The sequence below is a fragment of the Oncorhynchus mykiss genome, chromosome 3, assembly GCF_013265735.2.
Source record: "Oncorhynchus mykiss isolate Arlee chromosome 3, USDA_OmykA_1.1, whole genome shotgun sequence".
NCBI classification, from domain to species: domain Eukaryota; kingdom Metazoa; phylum Chordata; class Actinopteri; order Salmoniformes; family Salmonidae; genus Oncorhynchus; species Oncorhynchus mykiss.
This window is the reverse complement of record NC_048567.1, coordinates 84,071,296-84,089,196: the sequence shown is the minus strand read 5'-3', so window position 1 is coordinate 84,089,196 and position 17,901 is coordinate 84,071,296. Positions and strand designations below refer to the sequence as shown.

The window sequence follows — 17,901 nt, the reverse complement described above, 5'->3', positions numbered from 1 at the left end:
CTCAGCTAGTTAAAGGGATAGGTCGGGTTTTTGGGATATGCCCTTTATCTACTTCCCCAGAGGCAGATGAACACGTGGATACCAATTTTATGGCTGCGTTCAGATTGGAGGATTATGCTAACTAGCGTCAGCGCAAATAGTTATTGAGCTAATGCTAGTTAGCATTGGCTCGCAAAACTACCTTGTAACTTCTTTCATACTGGACCCAGAGACATAAAACTGGTTTAAAACTTTGATTTTATTTGATCTGACTCTGGGGAAGCAGATAAAGAAAGGGCTTTATTTCCAGAATCCCGAACTATCCCTTTAATACACTTCAACATAAAGCTGCTTATATGACTGTTCAACCACCTTCCATCTGCCTCAGGAACCTGTCCCACAAAGTCAGCCCCTACCCCGACTACTCCTCGTCCTCCTACATTGAGGAACACAGGGTGAAGAACCTCCCCGGTGGAGACACCTCTATGTCGTGGACCTCCTCCATCGGCATCCTAGGGGGAACCAACAGTGCCCCCGCTGGCCCAGAGAAGAACCGGAACTCCATCAACGCGGAGCGTCAGCAGGCGCAGGCCCGTCTGCCCAGCCCGGAGATCGCCAGCGTCTCCTCCACCACGGGGTTCACTCCCAACACCATCATGACGTCCATCTCTGAGTCAGGACACGTCTCCTCCAGCACACTAGGTAATATTATTACTAGATTATATTACAATTTTTTACATATTATATTGTTAATTATGTACTGGAAATAGTGTTTCACATTTCAGTCCATTTGGCTGCCGATTAACCGACTCTCATTACTGGTCACATTTTTTTTCCAAATGGTAAAATGACGTGACCGAAGAACACACAATGCGTGAATACCAGGAACAATACCAAGCCTGTCATCGTCCAATCAAAAGGCTATAACCTATTATTCAACAATACCAAGCCTGTCATCTTCCAATCAAAAGGCTATAACCTATTATTCAACAATACCAAACCTGTCATCGTCCAATCAAAAGGCTATAACATACTACTCAACATGGAACAATACCAAACCTGTCGTCTTCCTGTCAAAAGGCTATAACCTATTACTCAACAATACCAAACCTGTCATCGTCCAATCAAAAGGCTATAACCTACTACTCAACATGGAACAATACCAAACCTGTCATCGTCCAATCAAAAGGCTATAACATACTACTCAACATGGAACAATACCAAACCTGTCGTCTTCCTGTCAAAAGGCTATAACCTATTACTCAACAATACCAAACCTGTCATCGTCCAATCAAAAGGCTATAACCTACTACTCAACATGGAACAATACCAAACCTGTCATCGTCCAATCAAAAGGCTATAACCTACTACTCAACATGGAACAATACCAAACCTGTCATCGTCCAATCAAAAGGCTATAACATATTATTCAACATGGAACAATACCAAACCTGTCGTCTTCCTGTCAAAAGGTTATAACATATTATTCAACATGGAACTCCTGTAATGAAGCAGCTAATAAAACCTTTCAAACATTTGGAGGGAAAACACAGTTCAAACCAGCACACATTATGCTAGCAGTTCTATATGATACAGAGATGATAACACAGTTCACATGATGCTAGCAGTTCTATATGATACAGAGATGATAACACAGTTCACATGATGCTAGCAGTTCTAAATGTTAGAGAGATGATAACACAGTTCACATGATGCTAGCAGTTCTATATGATACAGAGATGATAACACAGTTCACATGATGCTAGCAGTTCTATATGATACAGAGATGATAACACAGTTCACATGATGCTAGCAGTTCTATATGATACAGAGATGATAACACAGTTCACATGATGCTAGCAGTTCTAAATGTTAGAGAGATGATAACACTGTTCACATGATGCTAGCAGTTCTATATGATACAGAGATGATAACACAGTTCACATGATGCTAGCAGTTCTATATGATACAGAGATGATAACACAGTTCACATGATGCTAGCAGTTCTATATGATACAGAGATGATAACACAGTTCACATGATGCTAGCAGTTCTATATGATACAGAGATGATAACACAGTTCTATATGATACAGAGATGATAACACAGTTCTATATGATACAGAGATGATAACACAGTTCACATGATGCTAGCAGTTCTATATGATACAGAGATGATAACACAGTTCACATGATGCTAGCAGTTCTATATGATACAGAGATGATAACACAGTTCTATATGATACAGAGATGATAACACAGTTCACATGATGCTAGCAGTTCTATATGATACAGAGATGATAACACAGTTCACATGATGCTAGCAGTTCTATATGATACAGAGATGATAACACAGTTCACATGATGCTAGCAGTTCTATATGATACAGAGATGATAACACAGTTCACATGATGCTAGCAGTTCTAAATGTTAGAGAGATGATAACACAGTTCACATGATGCTAGCAGTTCTATATGATACAGAGATGATAACACAGTTCACATGATGCTAGCAGTTCTATATGATACAGAGATGATAACACAGTTCACATGATGCTAGCAGTTCTATATGATACAGAGATGATAACACAGTTCACATGATGCTAGCAGTTCTAAATGTTAGAGAGATGATAACACTGTTCACATGATGCTAGCAGTTCTATATGATACAGAGATGATAACACAGTTCACATGATGCTAGCAGTTCTATATGATACAGAGATGATAACACAGTTCACATGATGCTAGCAGTTCTATATGATACAGAGATGATAACACAGTTCACATGATGCTAGCAGTTCTATATGATACAGAGATGATAACACAGTTCTATATGATACAGAGATGATAGCACAGTTCACATGATGCTAGCAGTTCTATATGATACAGAGATGATAACACAGTTCACATGATGCTAGCAGTTCTATATGATACAGAGATGATAACACAGTTCACATGATGCTAGCAGTTCTATATGATACAGAGATGATAACACAGTTCACATGATGCTAGCAGTTCTATATGATACAGAGATGATAACACAGTTCACATGATGCTAGCAGTTCTATATGATACAGAGATGATAACACAGATCACATGATGCTAGCAGTTCTAAATGTTAGAGAGATGATAACACAGTTCACATGATGCTAGCAGTTCTAAATGTTAGAGAGATGATAACACAGTTCTATATGATACAGAGATGATAGCACAGTTCACATGATGCTAGCAGTTCTATATGATACAGAGATGATAACACAGTTCACATGATGCTAGCAGTTCTATATGATACAGAGATGATAACACAGTTCACATGATGCTAGCAGTTCTATATGATACAGAGATGATAACACAGTTCACATGATGCTAGCAGTTCTAAATGTTAGAGAGATGATAACACAGTTCACATGATGCTAGCAGTTCTAAATGTTAGAGAGATGATAACACAGTTCTATATGATACAGAGATGATAGCACAGTTCACATGATGCTAGCAGTTCTATATGATACAGAGATGATAACACAGTTCACATGATGCTAGCAGTTCTATATGATACAGAGATGATAACACAGTTCACATGATGCTAGCAGTTCTATATGATACAGAGATGATAACACAGATCACATGATGCTAGCAGTTCTAAATGTTAGAGAGATGATAGCACAGTTCACATGATGCTAGCAGTTCTATATGATACAGAGATGATAACACAGTTCACATGATGCTAGCAGTTCTAAATGTTAGAGAGATGATAACACAGTTCACATGATGCTAGCAGTTCTAAATGTTAGAGAGATGATAACACAGTTCTATATGATACAGAGATGATAGCACAGTTCACATGATGCTAGCAGTTCTATATGATACAGAGATGATAACACAGTTCACAGGATGCTAGCAGTTCTAAATGTTAGAGAGATGATAACACAGTTCACATGATGCTAGCAGTTCTATATGATACAGAGATGATAACACAGTTCACATGATGCTAGCAGTTCTATATGATACAGAGATGATAACACAGATCACAGGATGCTAGCAGTTCTATATGATACAGAGATGATAACACAGTTCACATGATGCTAGCAGTTCTATATGATACAGAGATGATAACACAGTTCACATGATGCTAGCAGTTCTATATGATACAGAGATGATAACACAGTTCACATGATGCTAGCAGTTCTATATGATACAGAGATGATAACACAGTTCACATGATGCTAGCAGTTCTATATGATACAGAGATGATAACACAGATCACATGATGCTAGCAGTTCTAAATGTTAGAGAGATGATAACACAGTTCACATGATGCTAGCAGTTCTATATGATACAGAGATGATAACACAGTTCACATGACGCTAGCAGTTCTAAATGTTAGAGAGATGATAACACAGTTCACATGATGCTAGCAGTTCTAAATGTTAGAGAGATGATAACACAGTTCTATATGATACAGAGATGATAGCACAGTTCACATGATGCTAGCAGTTCTATATGATACAGAGATGATAACACAGTTCACAGGATGCTAGCAGTTCTAAATGTTAGAGAGATGATAACACAGTTCACATGATGCTAGCAGTTCTATATGATACAGAGATGATAACACAGTTCACATGATGCTAGCAGTTCTATATGATACAGAGATGATAACACAGATCACAGGATGCTAGCAGTTCTATATGATACAGAGATGATAACACAGTTCACATGATGCTAGCAGTTCTATATGATACAGAGATGATAACACAGTTCACATGATGCTAGCAGTTCTATATGATACAGAGATGATAACACAGTTCACATGATGCTAGCAGTTCTATATGATACAGAGATGATAACACAGTTCACATGATGCTAGCAGTTCTATATGATACAGAGATGATAACACAGTTCACATGATGCTAGCAGTTCTATATGATACAGAGATGATAACACAGTTCACATGATGCTAGCAGTTCTAAATGTTAGAGAGATGATAACACAGTTCTATATGATACAGAGATGATAACACAGTTCTATATGACACAGAGATGATAGCACAGTTCTTCCTAGTCTCTGTCTGACAGGTGGTATTCCTCTAACTAGTCTCTGTCTGACAGGTGATATTCCTCTAACTAGTCTCTGTCTGACAGGTGATATTCCTCTAACCAGTCTCTGTCTGACAGGTGATATTCCTCTCCTCTAACTAGTCTCTGTCTGACAGGTGATATTCCTCTCCTCTAACTAGTCTCTGTCTGACAGGTGGTATTCCTCTAACTAGTCTCTGTCTGACAGGTGATATTCCTCTCCTCTAACTAGTCTCTGTCTGACAGGTGGTACTCCTCTAACTAATCTCTGTCTGACAGGTGGTATTCCTCTAACTAGTCTCTGTCTGATAGGTGATATTCCTCTAACTAGTCTCTGTGTGACAGGTGGTATTTCTCTCCTCTAACTAGTCTCTGTCTGACAGGTGATATTCCTCTCCTCTAACTAGTCTCTGTCAGACAGGTGATAATCCTCAACTAGTCTCTGTCTGACAGGTGATATTCCTCTAACTAGTCTCTGTCTGACAGGTGGTACTCCTCTAACTAGTCTCTGTCTGACAAGTGATAATCCTCTCCTCTAACTAGTCTCTGTCTGACAGGTGATAATCCTCTAACTAGTCTCTGTCTGACAGGTGGTATTCCTCTAACTAGTCTCTGTCTGACAGGTGATATTTCTCTAACTAGTCTCTGTCTGACAGGTGGTACTCCTCTAACTAGTCTCTGTCTGACAGGTGATAATCCTCTCCTCTAACTAGTCTCTGTCTGACAGGTGGTATTCCTCTAACTAGTCTCTGTCTGACAGGTGATAATCCTCGAACTAGTCTCTGTCTGACAGGTGGTACTTCTCTAACTAGTCTCTGTCTGACAGGTGATAATCCTCTCCTCTAACTAGTCTCTGTCTGACAGGTGATAATCCTTTCCTCTAGCTAGTCTCTGTCTGACAGGTGGTAATCCTCTCCTCTAACTAGTCTCTGTCCCCTCAGTCCCCTCAGTCCCCTCAGTCTCCTCAGTCCCCTCAGTCCTCTCAGTCCCCTCACTCCCCTCAGTCCTCTCAGTCCCCTCAGTCCCCTCACTCCCTTCAGTCTCCTCAGTCCCCTCAGTCTCCTCTGTCCCCTCAGTCCCCTCAGTCTCCTCTGTCCCCTCAGTCCTCTCAGTCCCCTCAGTCTCCTCAGTCCCCTCACTCCCCTCAGTCCTCTGTCTCCTCAGTCCTCTCAGTCTCCTCAGTCTCCTCACTCCCCTCACTCTCCTCACTCCCCTCAGTCCCCTCACTCCCCTCAGTCCCCTCAGTCCTCTCAGTCCCCTCAGTCCTCTCAGTCCCCTCAGTATCCTCACTCCCCTCAGTCCCCTCAGTCTCCTCAGTCCTCTCAGTCTCCTCAGTCCCCTCAGTCCCCTCAGTCTCCTTACTCCCCTCACTCTCCTCACTCTCCTCACTCCCCTCAGTCCTCTCAGTCCCCTAACTCCCCTCCGTCTCCTCAGTCCTCTGTCTCCTCTGTCCTCTCAGTCCCCTCAGTCTCCTCAGTCCCCTCACTCCCCTCAGTCCTCTCAGTCTCCTCACTCCCCTCACTCCCCTCAGTCCCCTCAGTCTCCTCAGTCCTCTCAGTCTCCTCAGTCCCCTCAGTCTCCTCACTCCCCTCACTCTCCTCACTCCCCTCAGTCCTCTCAGTCCCCTAACTCCCCTCCGTCTCCTCAGTCCTCTGTCTCCTCTGTCTCCTCTGTCCCCTCAGTCCTCTCAGTCCCCTCAGTCTCCTCAGTCCCCTCAGTCCTCTCAGTCCCCTCACTCCCTTCAGTCTCCTCAGCCCCCTCAGTCTCCTCAGTCCCCTCACTCCCCTCAGTCCTCTGTCTCCTCAGTCCTCTCAGTCCCCTCAGTCTCCTCAGTCCCCTCAGTCCTCTCAGTCTCCTCACTCCCCTCAGTCCCCTCAGTCTCCTCAGTCTCCTCAGTCCCCTCAGTCCCCTCAGTCTCCTCAGTCCCCTCAGTCCTCTCAGTCCCCTCACTCCCCTCAGTCCTCTCAGTCCCCTCAGTCCCTTCAGTCTCCTCAGTCGCCTCAGTCTCCTCAGTCCCCTCAGTCCCCTCAGTCTCCTCTGTCCCCTCAGTCCCCTCAGTCCCCTCAGTCTCCTCAGTCTCCTCAGTCCTCTCAGTCTCCTCAGTCCCCTCAGTCTCCTCACTCCCCTCACTCTCCTCACTCCTCTCAGTCCTCTCAGTCCTCTCAGTCCCCTCAGTCCTCTCAGTCCTCTCAGTCCCCTCAGTCCCCTCAGTCCCCTCAGTCCCCTCAGTATCCTCACTCCCCTCAGTCTCCTCAGTCTCCTCAGTCTCCTCAGTCCCCTCAGTCTCCTCACTCCCCTCACTCTCCTCACTCCCCTCAGTATCCTCACTCCCCTCAGTCCTCTCAGTCCCCTCAGTCCCCTCAGTATCCTCACTCCCCTCAGTCTCCTCAGTCTCCTCTGTCCCCTCAGTCCCCTCAGTCTCCTCAGTCTCCTCAGTCCCCTCAGTCTCCTCACTCCCCTCACTCTCCTCACTCCCCTCAGTATCCTCACTCCCCTCAGTCCTCTCAGTCCCCTCAGTCCCCTCAGTATCCTCACTCCCCTCAGTCTCCTCAGTCTCCTCTGTCCCCTCAGTCCCCTCAGTCTCCTCAGTCTCCTCAGTCCCCTCAGTCCTCTCAGTCCTCTCAGTCCCCTCAGTCCCCTCAGTCCCCTCAGTCCCCTCAGTATCCTCACTCCCCTCAGTCTCCTCAGTCTCCTCAGTCTCCTCAGTCCCCTCAGTCTCCTCACTCCCCTCACTCTCCTCACTCCCCTCAGTATCCTCACTCCCCTCAGTCCTCTCAGTCCCCTCAGTCCCCTCAGTATCCTCACTCCCCTCAGTCTCCTCAGTCTCCTCTGTCCCCTCAGTCCCCTCAGTCCTCTCAGTCTCCTCAGTCCTCTCAGTCTCCTCACTCCCCTCACTCTCCTCACTCCCCTCAGTATCCTCACTCCCCTCAGTCCTCTCAGTCCCCTCAGTCTCCTCACTCTCCTCAGTCCTCTCAGTATGTATCTTGTATTTGTAATTAATACATTATTTATTTGTTATGTTGTTACAACTAGGTGGTGCTGTGTTGGTGCCGGTGTGTCTGCAGCTGACCCAGGAGGACTTGGAGAGCACCAAACTGGACCCTAAAGAGGTTGACAAGAACCTGAAGGAGTCTTCTGATGAGAACCTTATGGAGCACAGCCAGAAACAGTTTTCTGCTCCAGACCCCCTCAGCTCTGGGACTTCCTCCCTGCTCTACCCCCTCATCAAACTGGCTGTGGAGGTGACTGGGGCCGGGCCTGGGGCCCAGGGAGGGTCTGGGACCGGGGCCAGTGGGATGGGGGACCCACCAGCTACTATGTTCCCCCTGCCCAAACAGCAGAACCTCCCCAAGCGGCCTAGCAGCCTACCACTCAGCACCAAGGCCAAGCAGGGCTCTGGTTCCTCCAGGCTGAAGCAGGGCTCTGGTTCCTCCAGGATGAAGCAGGGCCCTGATTCCTCCAGGCTGAAGCAGGGCTCTGGTTCCTCCAGGCTGAAGCAGGTAGAAACGGGCGTGGCCAAGATGAACACGGTCGCCCCGGCAGCAGAGTCACACCTGGTTACCGTCACCAACAATGGAACAACCGGGGTTGGGGTGGATGGGGTGTGGAGCGGGGTGGGCGTGTTGGTCGTCAATGGCTATCTGAACGGAGGTGTGGCCTCTTCATCTGGAGGCGGGGCTCCGTACGGGATGACCAATCTGGCGGGCTTCCAGAGTGAGGTGGGCGGAGTAGCCCCGCTGTTACAGACCCAACTCAGCGGAGAGGACAGTCGACTCAACATCAACTCCAGTCCTGATGAACATGAACCGCTGTTAAGGAGAGAGCAGCCCGCCCCATGTGACACCAACAACAACAACAACAACAACAGTCTGGTGGTGGACCTGGCTAGCAGAGGGATCACGTGTCCACCTGTAGAGGCACGGCCTGAGCCCTTAGCTTCTGCCCCCACCCCTAAACCTGTCTCTGTCCCTACCCCCACCCCTAAACTTGTCTCTGTCCCTACCCCCTCCCCTAAACCTGTCTCTGTCCCTACCCCCACCCCTAAACCTGTCTCTGTCCCTACCCCCACCCCTAAACCTGTCTCTGTCCCTACCCCCACCCCTGTCCCTGCCTCTGTCCCTACCCCCACCCCTGTACCTGTTTCTGTCCCTACCCCCACCCCTAAATCTGTCTCTGTCCCTGTCCCTGCCTCTGTCACTCCGCCTGTCCCTGTCACTGCCCCTGCCTCTGTTACTCTCCCTGTCCATGCCCCTGTCTCTGTCACTCCCCCTGTCCCTGCCCCTGTCTCTGTCACTCCTCCTGTCCCTGTCACTGCCCCTGCCTCTGTTACTCTCCCTGTCCATGGGAGAGTCCGTGCCCCTGTCTCTGTCACTCCCCCGGTCCCTACCCCTGTCTCTGTCACTCCTCCTGTCCCTGCCCCTGACTCTGTCACTCCCCCTGTCCCTGTCACTGCCCCTGTCTCTGTCTCTCCCCCTGTCCCTGTCACTGCCCCTGTCTCTGTCACTCCCCCTGTCCGTGCCCCTGTCTCTGTCACTCCTCCTGTCCCTGTCCCTGCCCCTGTCTCTGTCACTCCCCCTGTCACTGCCCCTGTCTCTGTCACTCCCCCTGTCCCTGTCACTGCCCCTGTCTCTGTCACTCCCCCTGTCCCTGCCCCTGTCTCTGTCACTCCCCCTGTCCCTGCCCCTGTCTCTGTCACTCCCCCTGTCCCTGCCCCTGTCTCTCTCACTCCCCCTGTCCCTGCCCCTGTCTCTCTCGCTCCCCCTATCTCTGTCCATCTCCCTGTCTTTGCCTCTATACCAGCAACAACAGTCCCAGAGCCCAAGCAGGAGGCCCCTGTACACCAGGAGGCTGCCCAGCTCCGACAGCCCAAACCCAGACGACCTGAGAGACCCTGCTCCCTGGAGCTCTCTGCTTCCTTCTCTTCACACAACAGCTCCTCAGGTGAGAAGAGAACACACCACACATCTCTCACTGACCTGTTTCACCCTCTATAACCACTGTGATTATTATTTGGCCCTGCTGGTCATCTATGAACATTTGAACACCTTGGCCATGTTCTGTTATAATCTCCACCTGGCACAGCCAGTAGAGGACTGGCCCCCCTCAGAGCCTGGTTCCTCTCTAGGTTTCTTCCTAGGTTCTGGCCTTTCTAGGGAGTTTTTCCTAGCCACCGTGCTTCTACACCTGCATTGCTTGCTGTTTGTGGTTTTAGGCTGGGTTTCTGTACAGCACTTTGAGATATCAGCTCATGTAGGAATTGCTATATAAATACATTTGATTGATTGATTGCACTACATAGGGAACAGGGTGCCATTTGCGACACAACCGAAGTGTTTCGATTGGATGTGGGAAGGGAAGGAAATTCCATAGAGTTGATTAGGATTCAGTAGGAGACTAACAACATGAGGGGAGATGAACGGGAGGAGATCCCAGCCAGATGTCTCTATAGCTGTGAGGAGATTCTAGCCAGATGACTCTATAGTTGTGTCTCAGTAGGAGACCAACCCCTGCTGGGGAGCCAGGCCCAGCCGCTTTGGAGACAGGTCCAGACGCTTTGGAGACAGGTCCAGACGCTTTGGAGACAGGTCCAGACGCTGGGGAGCCAGGCCCAGCCGCTTTGGAGACAGGTCCAGACGCTGGGGAGACAGGTCCAGACGCTGGGGAGACAGGCCCAGACGCTTTGGAGACAGGTCCAGACGCTTTGGAGTCAGGTCCAGACGCTGGGAAGACAGGTCCAGACGCTTTGGAGACAGGTCCAGACGCTTTGGATACAGGTCCAGACGCTGGGGAGACAGGCCCAGACGCTTTGGAGACAGGTCCAGACGCTTTGGAGTCAGGTCCAGACGCTGGGAAGACAGGTCCAGACGCTTTGGAGACAGGTCCATACGCTTTGGATACAGGTCCAGACGCTGGGGAGACAGGCCCAGACGCTTTGGAGATAGGTCCAGACGCTTTGGAGACAGGTCCAGACGCTTTGGAGACAGGTCCAGACGCTGGGAAGACAGGTCCAGACGCTTTGGAGACAGGTCCAGACGCTTTGGAGACAGGTCCAGACGCTGGGAAGACAGGTCCAGACGCTTTGGAGACAGGTCCAGCCGCTTTGGAGACAGGTCCAGACGCTGGGGAGACAGGTCCAGCCGCTTTGGAGACAGGTCCAGACGCTTTGGAGACAGGTCCAGCCTTGGAGACAGGTCCAGCCGCTTTGGAGACAGGTCCAGACGCTGGGGAGCCAGGCCCAGCCGCTTTGGAGACAGGTCCAGACGCTGGGGAGACAGGTCCAGACGCTTTGGGGACAGGTCCAGACGCTGGGGAAACAGGTCCAGCCGCTTTGGGGACAGGTCCAGACGCTGGGGAGACAGGTCCAGATGCTGGGGAGACAGGTCCAGACGCTGGGGAGACAGGTCCAGACGCTGGGGAGACAGGTCCCAGGTCCATTCAATCAGAATGAGTTTTTCCCCACAAAAGGGCTCAGCACTCCCCTCTTCAGACAATCCTACAGTCGAAGAAGCCGGATGTGAAGGTCCTGGGCTGGCATGGTAACTCGCAGTCTGCAGTTTTGAGGGCAGTTGGATGTACTGCCAAATTCTTGAAATCGACTGCTCCGTTGGGCAGTCAGCATTCCAACTACACGCTCCCTCAATTTGAGACATCTGTGGCATTATGTTGTATGACAAAGCTGCACATTTTAGAGTGGCCTTCTATTGTCCCCAGCACAAGGTGCACCTGTGTGATTATCCTGCTGTTTAATCAGCTTCTTGATATTCCACACCTGTCAGGTGGATAGATTATCTTGGCAAAGGAGAAATGCTCACTAAGAGGGATGTAAACTAATTTGTGCACAACATTTGAGACGAGTGATATGGAACATTTCTGGGATCTTTTATTTCAGCTCATGAAACATGGGATTAATAATTTACATTTTTGTTCATTATAGGTCTCTACTTATGACCAGGGTCCATAGAGCTGAGCCTTAGTCGAAAGTAGTGCACTCCATAGGGAATAGGTTGCCATTTGGGATGCAACCCTATGACCTAGCCTGATCCCAGGTCTGTTTGCGCTTTCTTGTTAATGACTATAGGGAGTTGGCAAGACAGCACAAACAGATCTGAGACCAGGCTATGTCTGAACTCGTACAGATCTGAGACCAGGCTCTGTCTGACCTAGTGCAGATCTGAGACCAGGCTATATCTGACCTAGTACAGATCTGAGACCAGGCTATATCTGACCTAGTGCAGATCTGAGACCAGGCTATATCTGACCTAGTGCAGATCTGAGACCAGGCTATATCTGACCTAGTACAGATCTGAGACCAGGCTATATCTGACCTAGTACAGATCTGAGACCAGGCTATATCTGACCTAGTACAGATCTGAGACCAGGCTATATCTGACCTAGTGCAGATCTGAGACCAGGCTATATCTGACCTAGTGCAGATCTGAGACCAGGCTATATCTGACCTAGTACAGATCTGAGACCAGGCTATATCTGACCTAGTACAGATCTGAGACCAGGCTATATCTGACCTAGTACAGATCTGAGACCAGGCTATATCTGACCTAGTACAGTAACACAGGTCAATCACAAAAAGACTCGCAGCCAGATGACTAGTTGGTATTTCCACGTTCCAGAGGGGTGTTGCTGAGAGTGGGGTGTTATTCTAACAGCCAGCAGTACTTTAGTTTATTTGGTCTGGAAAGGTCACACCGCAATGTGTTTCCTGTGATTACTGGTCTTTTGTCGCCAAGGAGTGAATGTGTGTGTGCCGGTGTGATAAATACTATTAGCAGTGGTACATTTACCTATCACTAGAGAGCAGCATTCTGGGACTGCATGTATAGACGTGTCATTCTCCACTCTGCTGCCTTGTATGGACGTGTCATTCTCCACTCTGCTGCCTTGTATGGACGTGGTATTCTCCACTCTGCTGCCTTGTATGGGCGTGTCATTCTCCACTGTGCTGCCTTGTATGGATGTCATTCTCCACTCTGCTGCCTTGTATGGATGTCATTCTCCACTGTGCTGCCTTGTATGGATGTCATTCTCCACTCTGCTGCCTTGTATGGATGTCATTCTCCACTGTGCTGCCTTGTATGGATGTCATTCTCCACTGTGCTGCCTTGTATGGATGTCATTCTCCACTGTGCTGCCTTGTATGGATGTCATTCTCCACTCTGCTGCCTTGTATGGACGTGTCATTCTCCACTGTACTGCCTTGTATGGATGTCATTCTCCACTCTGCTGCCTTGTATGGATGTCATTCTCCACTGTGCTGCCTTGTATGGATGTCATTCTCCACTGTGCTGCCTTGTATGGATGTCATTCTCCACTCTGCTGCCTTGTATGGATGTCATTCTCCACTGTGCTGCCTTGTATGGATGTCATTCTCCACTCTGCTGCCTTGTATGGATGTCATTCTCCACTGTGCTGCCTTGTATGGATGTCATTCTCCACTGTGCTGCCTTGTATGGATGTCATTCTCCACTCTGCTGCCTTGTATGGATGTCATTCTCCACTCTGCTGCCTTGTATGGATGTCATTCTCCACTGTGCTGCCTTGTATGGATGTCATTCTCCACTGTGCTGCCTTGTATGGATGTCATTCTCCACTGTGCTGCCTTGTATGGATGTCATTCTCCACTGTGCTGCCTTGTATGGATGTCATTCTCCACTGTGCTGCCTTGTATGGATGTCATTCTCCACTCTGCTGCCTTGTATGGATGTCATTCTCCACTGTGCTGCCTTGTATGGATGTCATTCTCCACTCTGCTGCCTTGTATGGATGTCATTCTCCACTCTGCTGCCTTGTATGGATGTCATTCTCCACTGTGCTGCCTTGTATGGATGTCATTCTCCACTGTGCTGCCTTGTATGGACGAATGGACTTGTCATTCTCCACTCTGCTGCCTTGTATGGATGTCATTCTCCACTCTGCTGCCTTGTATGGACGTGTCATTCTCCACTCTGCTGCCTTGTATGGATGCCATAGGGACTCAACGTAAATGACATTCTCAGTGTATGACACGTCTCTATCCCTAGTAACACCTGTCTGTCTGTCTGTCTGTCTGTCTGTCTGTCTGTCTGTCTGTCTCCTCCCAGGTGATTGCTCGTCACTGGGTGACCATGGAGGGTCAGGTGCGAAGATCAAGCGCCGCGTCCAGACACCGTACTCCCTGAAGGGGTGGCGTCCCACCACCTGGGTGGTCTCCACGGATACGCAGGTGGGCGAGGTGAACAACAACAAGGATGCTGCCAAGGCTCCTCGCTCCAAGTCATCCACTGCTGTCTACTTGGTGGGGGGTGGGACTACCACCGCTACCATGTCTTCTGACCCCTGTGACCCTGGCATTACCTGCCTGTGAACCCTGACCCCTGGGTGTGTGTCTAGAGGGAGTGGCCAGATGATAGGAAAGTGTGTTCATAAGCGCCAGCTGATAGCCAAATAGCCGACAACTCAGTGACTCTCATGCAGCCAGCTACTTCAGTGACTTTAACAAATTAGGGTGCATCAGATGCCCTTCCCCCGCACACCCCTGGGTACTTTATTAATTATGCTGGCTACTTCCGATTTTAAGAAACCCACCGAGGAGGGTGTGGCCAGAGAAGGACTGTGCCTACAGAAGGCTACATTGAGGAGGGTTTGGCCAGAGAAGGACTGTGCCTACAGAAGGCTACATTGAGGAGGGTGTGGCCAGAGAAGGACTGTGCCTACAGAAGGCTACATTGAGGAGGGTTTGGCCAGAGAAGGACTGTGCCTACAGAAGGCTACATTGAGGAGGGTGTGGCCAGAGAAGGACTGTGCCTACAGAAGGCTACATTGAGGAGGGTGTGGCCAGAGAAGGACAGTGTCTATAGAAGGCTACAGCTGTGTCTCAAATGGACCCTATTCCCTATATAGTGCACTACCTTGGCCCAGAGCCCCATGGCAGCATGCTCTAGTATTCTGAGTTTCCTGGTTACCATTCTGTCAGGAGAAGAAATTATGTGAAATGAAACAAAGAAAGAGAATCCATTAGCAAGAAAGAAGCTTTTCTTAAAAGAACTTGCTTTAAACAGAACCTAGCTATGCTAGAGCAACACTGACTTCAAATGCTGTTCCATTATACAGTGGGGAGAACAAGTTTTTGACACACTGCCGATTTTGCAGGTTTTCCTACTTACAAAGCATGTAGAGGTCTGTAATTTTTATCATAGGTACACTTCAACAAAAATCCAGAAAATCCCATTGTATGATTTTTAAGTAATTAATTAGCATTTTATTGCATGACATAAGTATTTGATCACCTACCAACCAGTAAGAATTCCGGCTCTCACAGACCTGTTAGTTTTTCTTTAAGAAGCCCTCCTGTTCTCCACTCATTACCTGTATTAACTGCACCTGTTTGAACTCGTTACCTGTATAAAAGACACCTGTCCACACACTCAAACAGACTCCAACCTCTCCACAATGGCCAAGACCAGACAGCTGTGTAAGGACATCAGGGCTAAAATTGTAGACCTGCACAAGGCTGGGATGGGCTACAGGACAATAGGCAAGCAGCTTGGTGAGAAGGCAACAACTGTTGGCGCAATTATTAAAAAATGGAAGAAGTTCAAGATGACGGTCAATCACCCTCGGTCTGGGGCTCCATGAAAGATCTCACCTCGTGGGGCATCAATGATCATGAGGAAGGTGAGGGATCAGCCCAGAACTGCACGTCAGGACCTGGTCAATGACCTGAAGAGAGCTGGGACCACAGTCTCAAAGAAAACCATTAGTAACACACTACGCCGTCATTAATTAAAATCCTGCAGCGCACGCAAGGTCCCCCTGCTCATGCCAGCGCATGTCCAGGCCCGTCTGAAGTTTGCCAATGACCCTCTGGATGATCCAGAGGAGGAATGGGAGGAGGTCATGTGGTCTGATGAGACAAAAATCTAGCTTTTTGGTCTGAACTCCACTCGCCGTGTTTGGAGGAAGAAGAAGGATGAGTACAACCCCAAGAACACCATCCCAACCGTGAAGCATGGAGGTGGAAACATCATTCTTTGGGGATGCTTTTCTGCAAAGTGGACAGGACGACTGCACCGTATTGAGGGGAGGATGGATGGGGCCATGTATCGCGAGATCTTGGCCAACAACCTCCTTTCCTCAGTAATGAGCATTGAAGATGGGTCGTCGACCCGAAACACACAGCCAGGTCAACTAAGGAGTGGCTCCGTAAGAAGCATCTCAAGGTCCTGGAGTGGCCTAGCCAGTCTCCAGACTAGAACCCAATAGAAAATATTTGGAGGGAGCTAAAAGTCCGTATTGCCCAGCGACAGTCCTGAAACCTGAAGGATCTGGAGAAGGTCTGTATGGAGGAGTGGGCCAAAATCCCTGCTGCAGTGTGTGCAAACCTGGTCAAGAACTACAGGAAACGTATGATCTCTGTAATTGCAAACAAAGGTTTCTGTACCAAATATTAAGTTCTGCTTTTCTGATGTATCAAATACTTATGTCATGCAAAAAAAATGCTAATTAATTACTTAAAAATCATACAATGTGATTTTCGTTTTAGATTCCGTCTCTCACAGTTCAAGTGTACCTATTAAAAAAATGTCAGACCTCTACATGCTTTGTAAGTAGGAAAACCTGCAAATTCGGCAGTGTATCAAATACTTGTTCTCCCCACTGTATGGGGAGAACAAGTTCCATTATAAATCCTGTTCCATCATAAATGCTGTTCCATTATAAATGCTGTTCCATCATAAATGCTGTTCCATCATAAATGCTGTTCCATTATAAATGCTGTTCCATTATATATGCTGTTCCATTATGTATGCTGTTCCATTACATATCCTTTACCATTATATACAGTGCCTTGGCATTTTTCCTATTTTGTTTCATTACAACCTGGAATTATAATGTATTTTTATTTGGATTTCATGTAATGCACAAAATAGTCCAAATTGGTGAAAATTTTAAAAATGACTTGTTTCAAAAAATACAAAATGTAGAAGTGGTGCGTGGTTTGCTATGAAGCCCCTAAGTAAGATCTGGTGCAACCAATTACCTTCAGAAGTCAAATAATTAGTTAGTTTGCACACAGGTGGACCTTATTTAAGTGTCACATGATCTCAGTATATATAAAATCAAATCAAATAAAATTTTATTTGTCACATACACATGGTTAGCAGATGTTAATGCGAGTGTAGCGAAATGCTTGTGCTTCTAGTTCCGACAATGCAGTAATAACCAACAAGTAATCTAACTAACAATTCCAAAACTACTGTCTTGTACACAGTGTAAGGGGATAAAGAATATGTACATAAGGATATATGAATGAGTGATGGTACAGAGCAGCATAGGCAAGATACAGTAGATGGTATCGAGTACAGTATATACATATGAGATGAGTATGTAAACAAAATGGCATAGTTAAAGTGGCTAGTGATACATGTATTACATAAGGATACAGTCGATGATATAGAGTACAGTATATACGTATGCATATGAGATGAATAATGTAGGGTAAGTAACATTATATAAGGTAGCATTGTTTAAAGTGGCTAGTGATATATTTACATAATTTCCCATCAATTCCCATTATTAAAGTGGCTGGAGTTGAGTCAGTGTCAGTGTGTTGGCAGCAGCCACTCAATGTTAGTGGTGGCTGTTTAACAGTCTGATGGCCTTGAGATAGAAGCTGTTTTTCAGTCTCTCGGTCCCAGCTTTGATGCACCTGTAATGACCTCGCCTTCTGGATGATAGCGGGGTGAACAGGCAGTGGCTCGGGTGGTTGATGTCCTTGATGATCTTTATGGCCTTCCTGTGACATCGGGTGGTGTAGGTGTCCTGGAGGGCAGGTAGTTTGCCCCAGGTGATGCGTTG

The 17,901-nt window shown here is 47.5% G+C and overlaps 1 protein-coding gene and 1 long non-coding RNA gene across 3 annotated transcripts in view; one reads left to right on the top strand and one right to left on the bottom strand.

Moving 5' to 3' along the window:
- LOC110504983 (bone morphogenetic protein receptor type-2-like) overlaps positions 1 to 15,259 on the top strand; it is a 146,325-nt gene extending 131,066 nt beyond the window's left edge. The window contains exons 11-14 of the mRNA XM_036975362.1: positions 368 to 681; positions 8,086 to 9,011; positions 9,897 to 9,993; positions 14,148 to 15,259. Coding sequence (XP_036831257.1) covers positions 368 to 681; positions 8,086 to 9,011; positions 9,897 to 9,993; positions 14,148 to 14,410 — 1,600 coding nt within the window. The 3' untranslated portion in view covers positions 14,411 to 15,259. The remainder of the gene's footprint in view (positions 1 to 367; positions 682 to 8,085; positions 9,012 to 9,896; positions 9,994 to 14,147) is intronic.
- Positions 987 to 1,488, bottom strand: LOC118964338. 2 transcript variants are annotated; one of them, XR_005051400.1, is made up of 3 exons: positions 1,344 to 1,488; positions 1,119 to 1,234; positions 987 to 1,067 (listed from the first exon to the last, which is right to left on the bottom strand). It is a non-coding gene; the product is annotated as an uncharacterized LOC118964338 (long non-coding RNA). The 2 variants fall into 2 exon arrangements; XR_005051401.1 differs by having other exon boundaries at positions 995 to 1,038; positions 1,090 to 1,234.
- Positions 15,260 to 17,901: the final 2,642 nt, after the last annotated feature.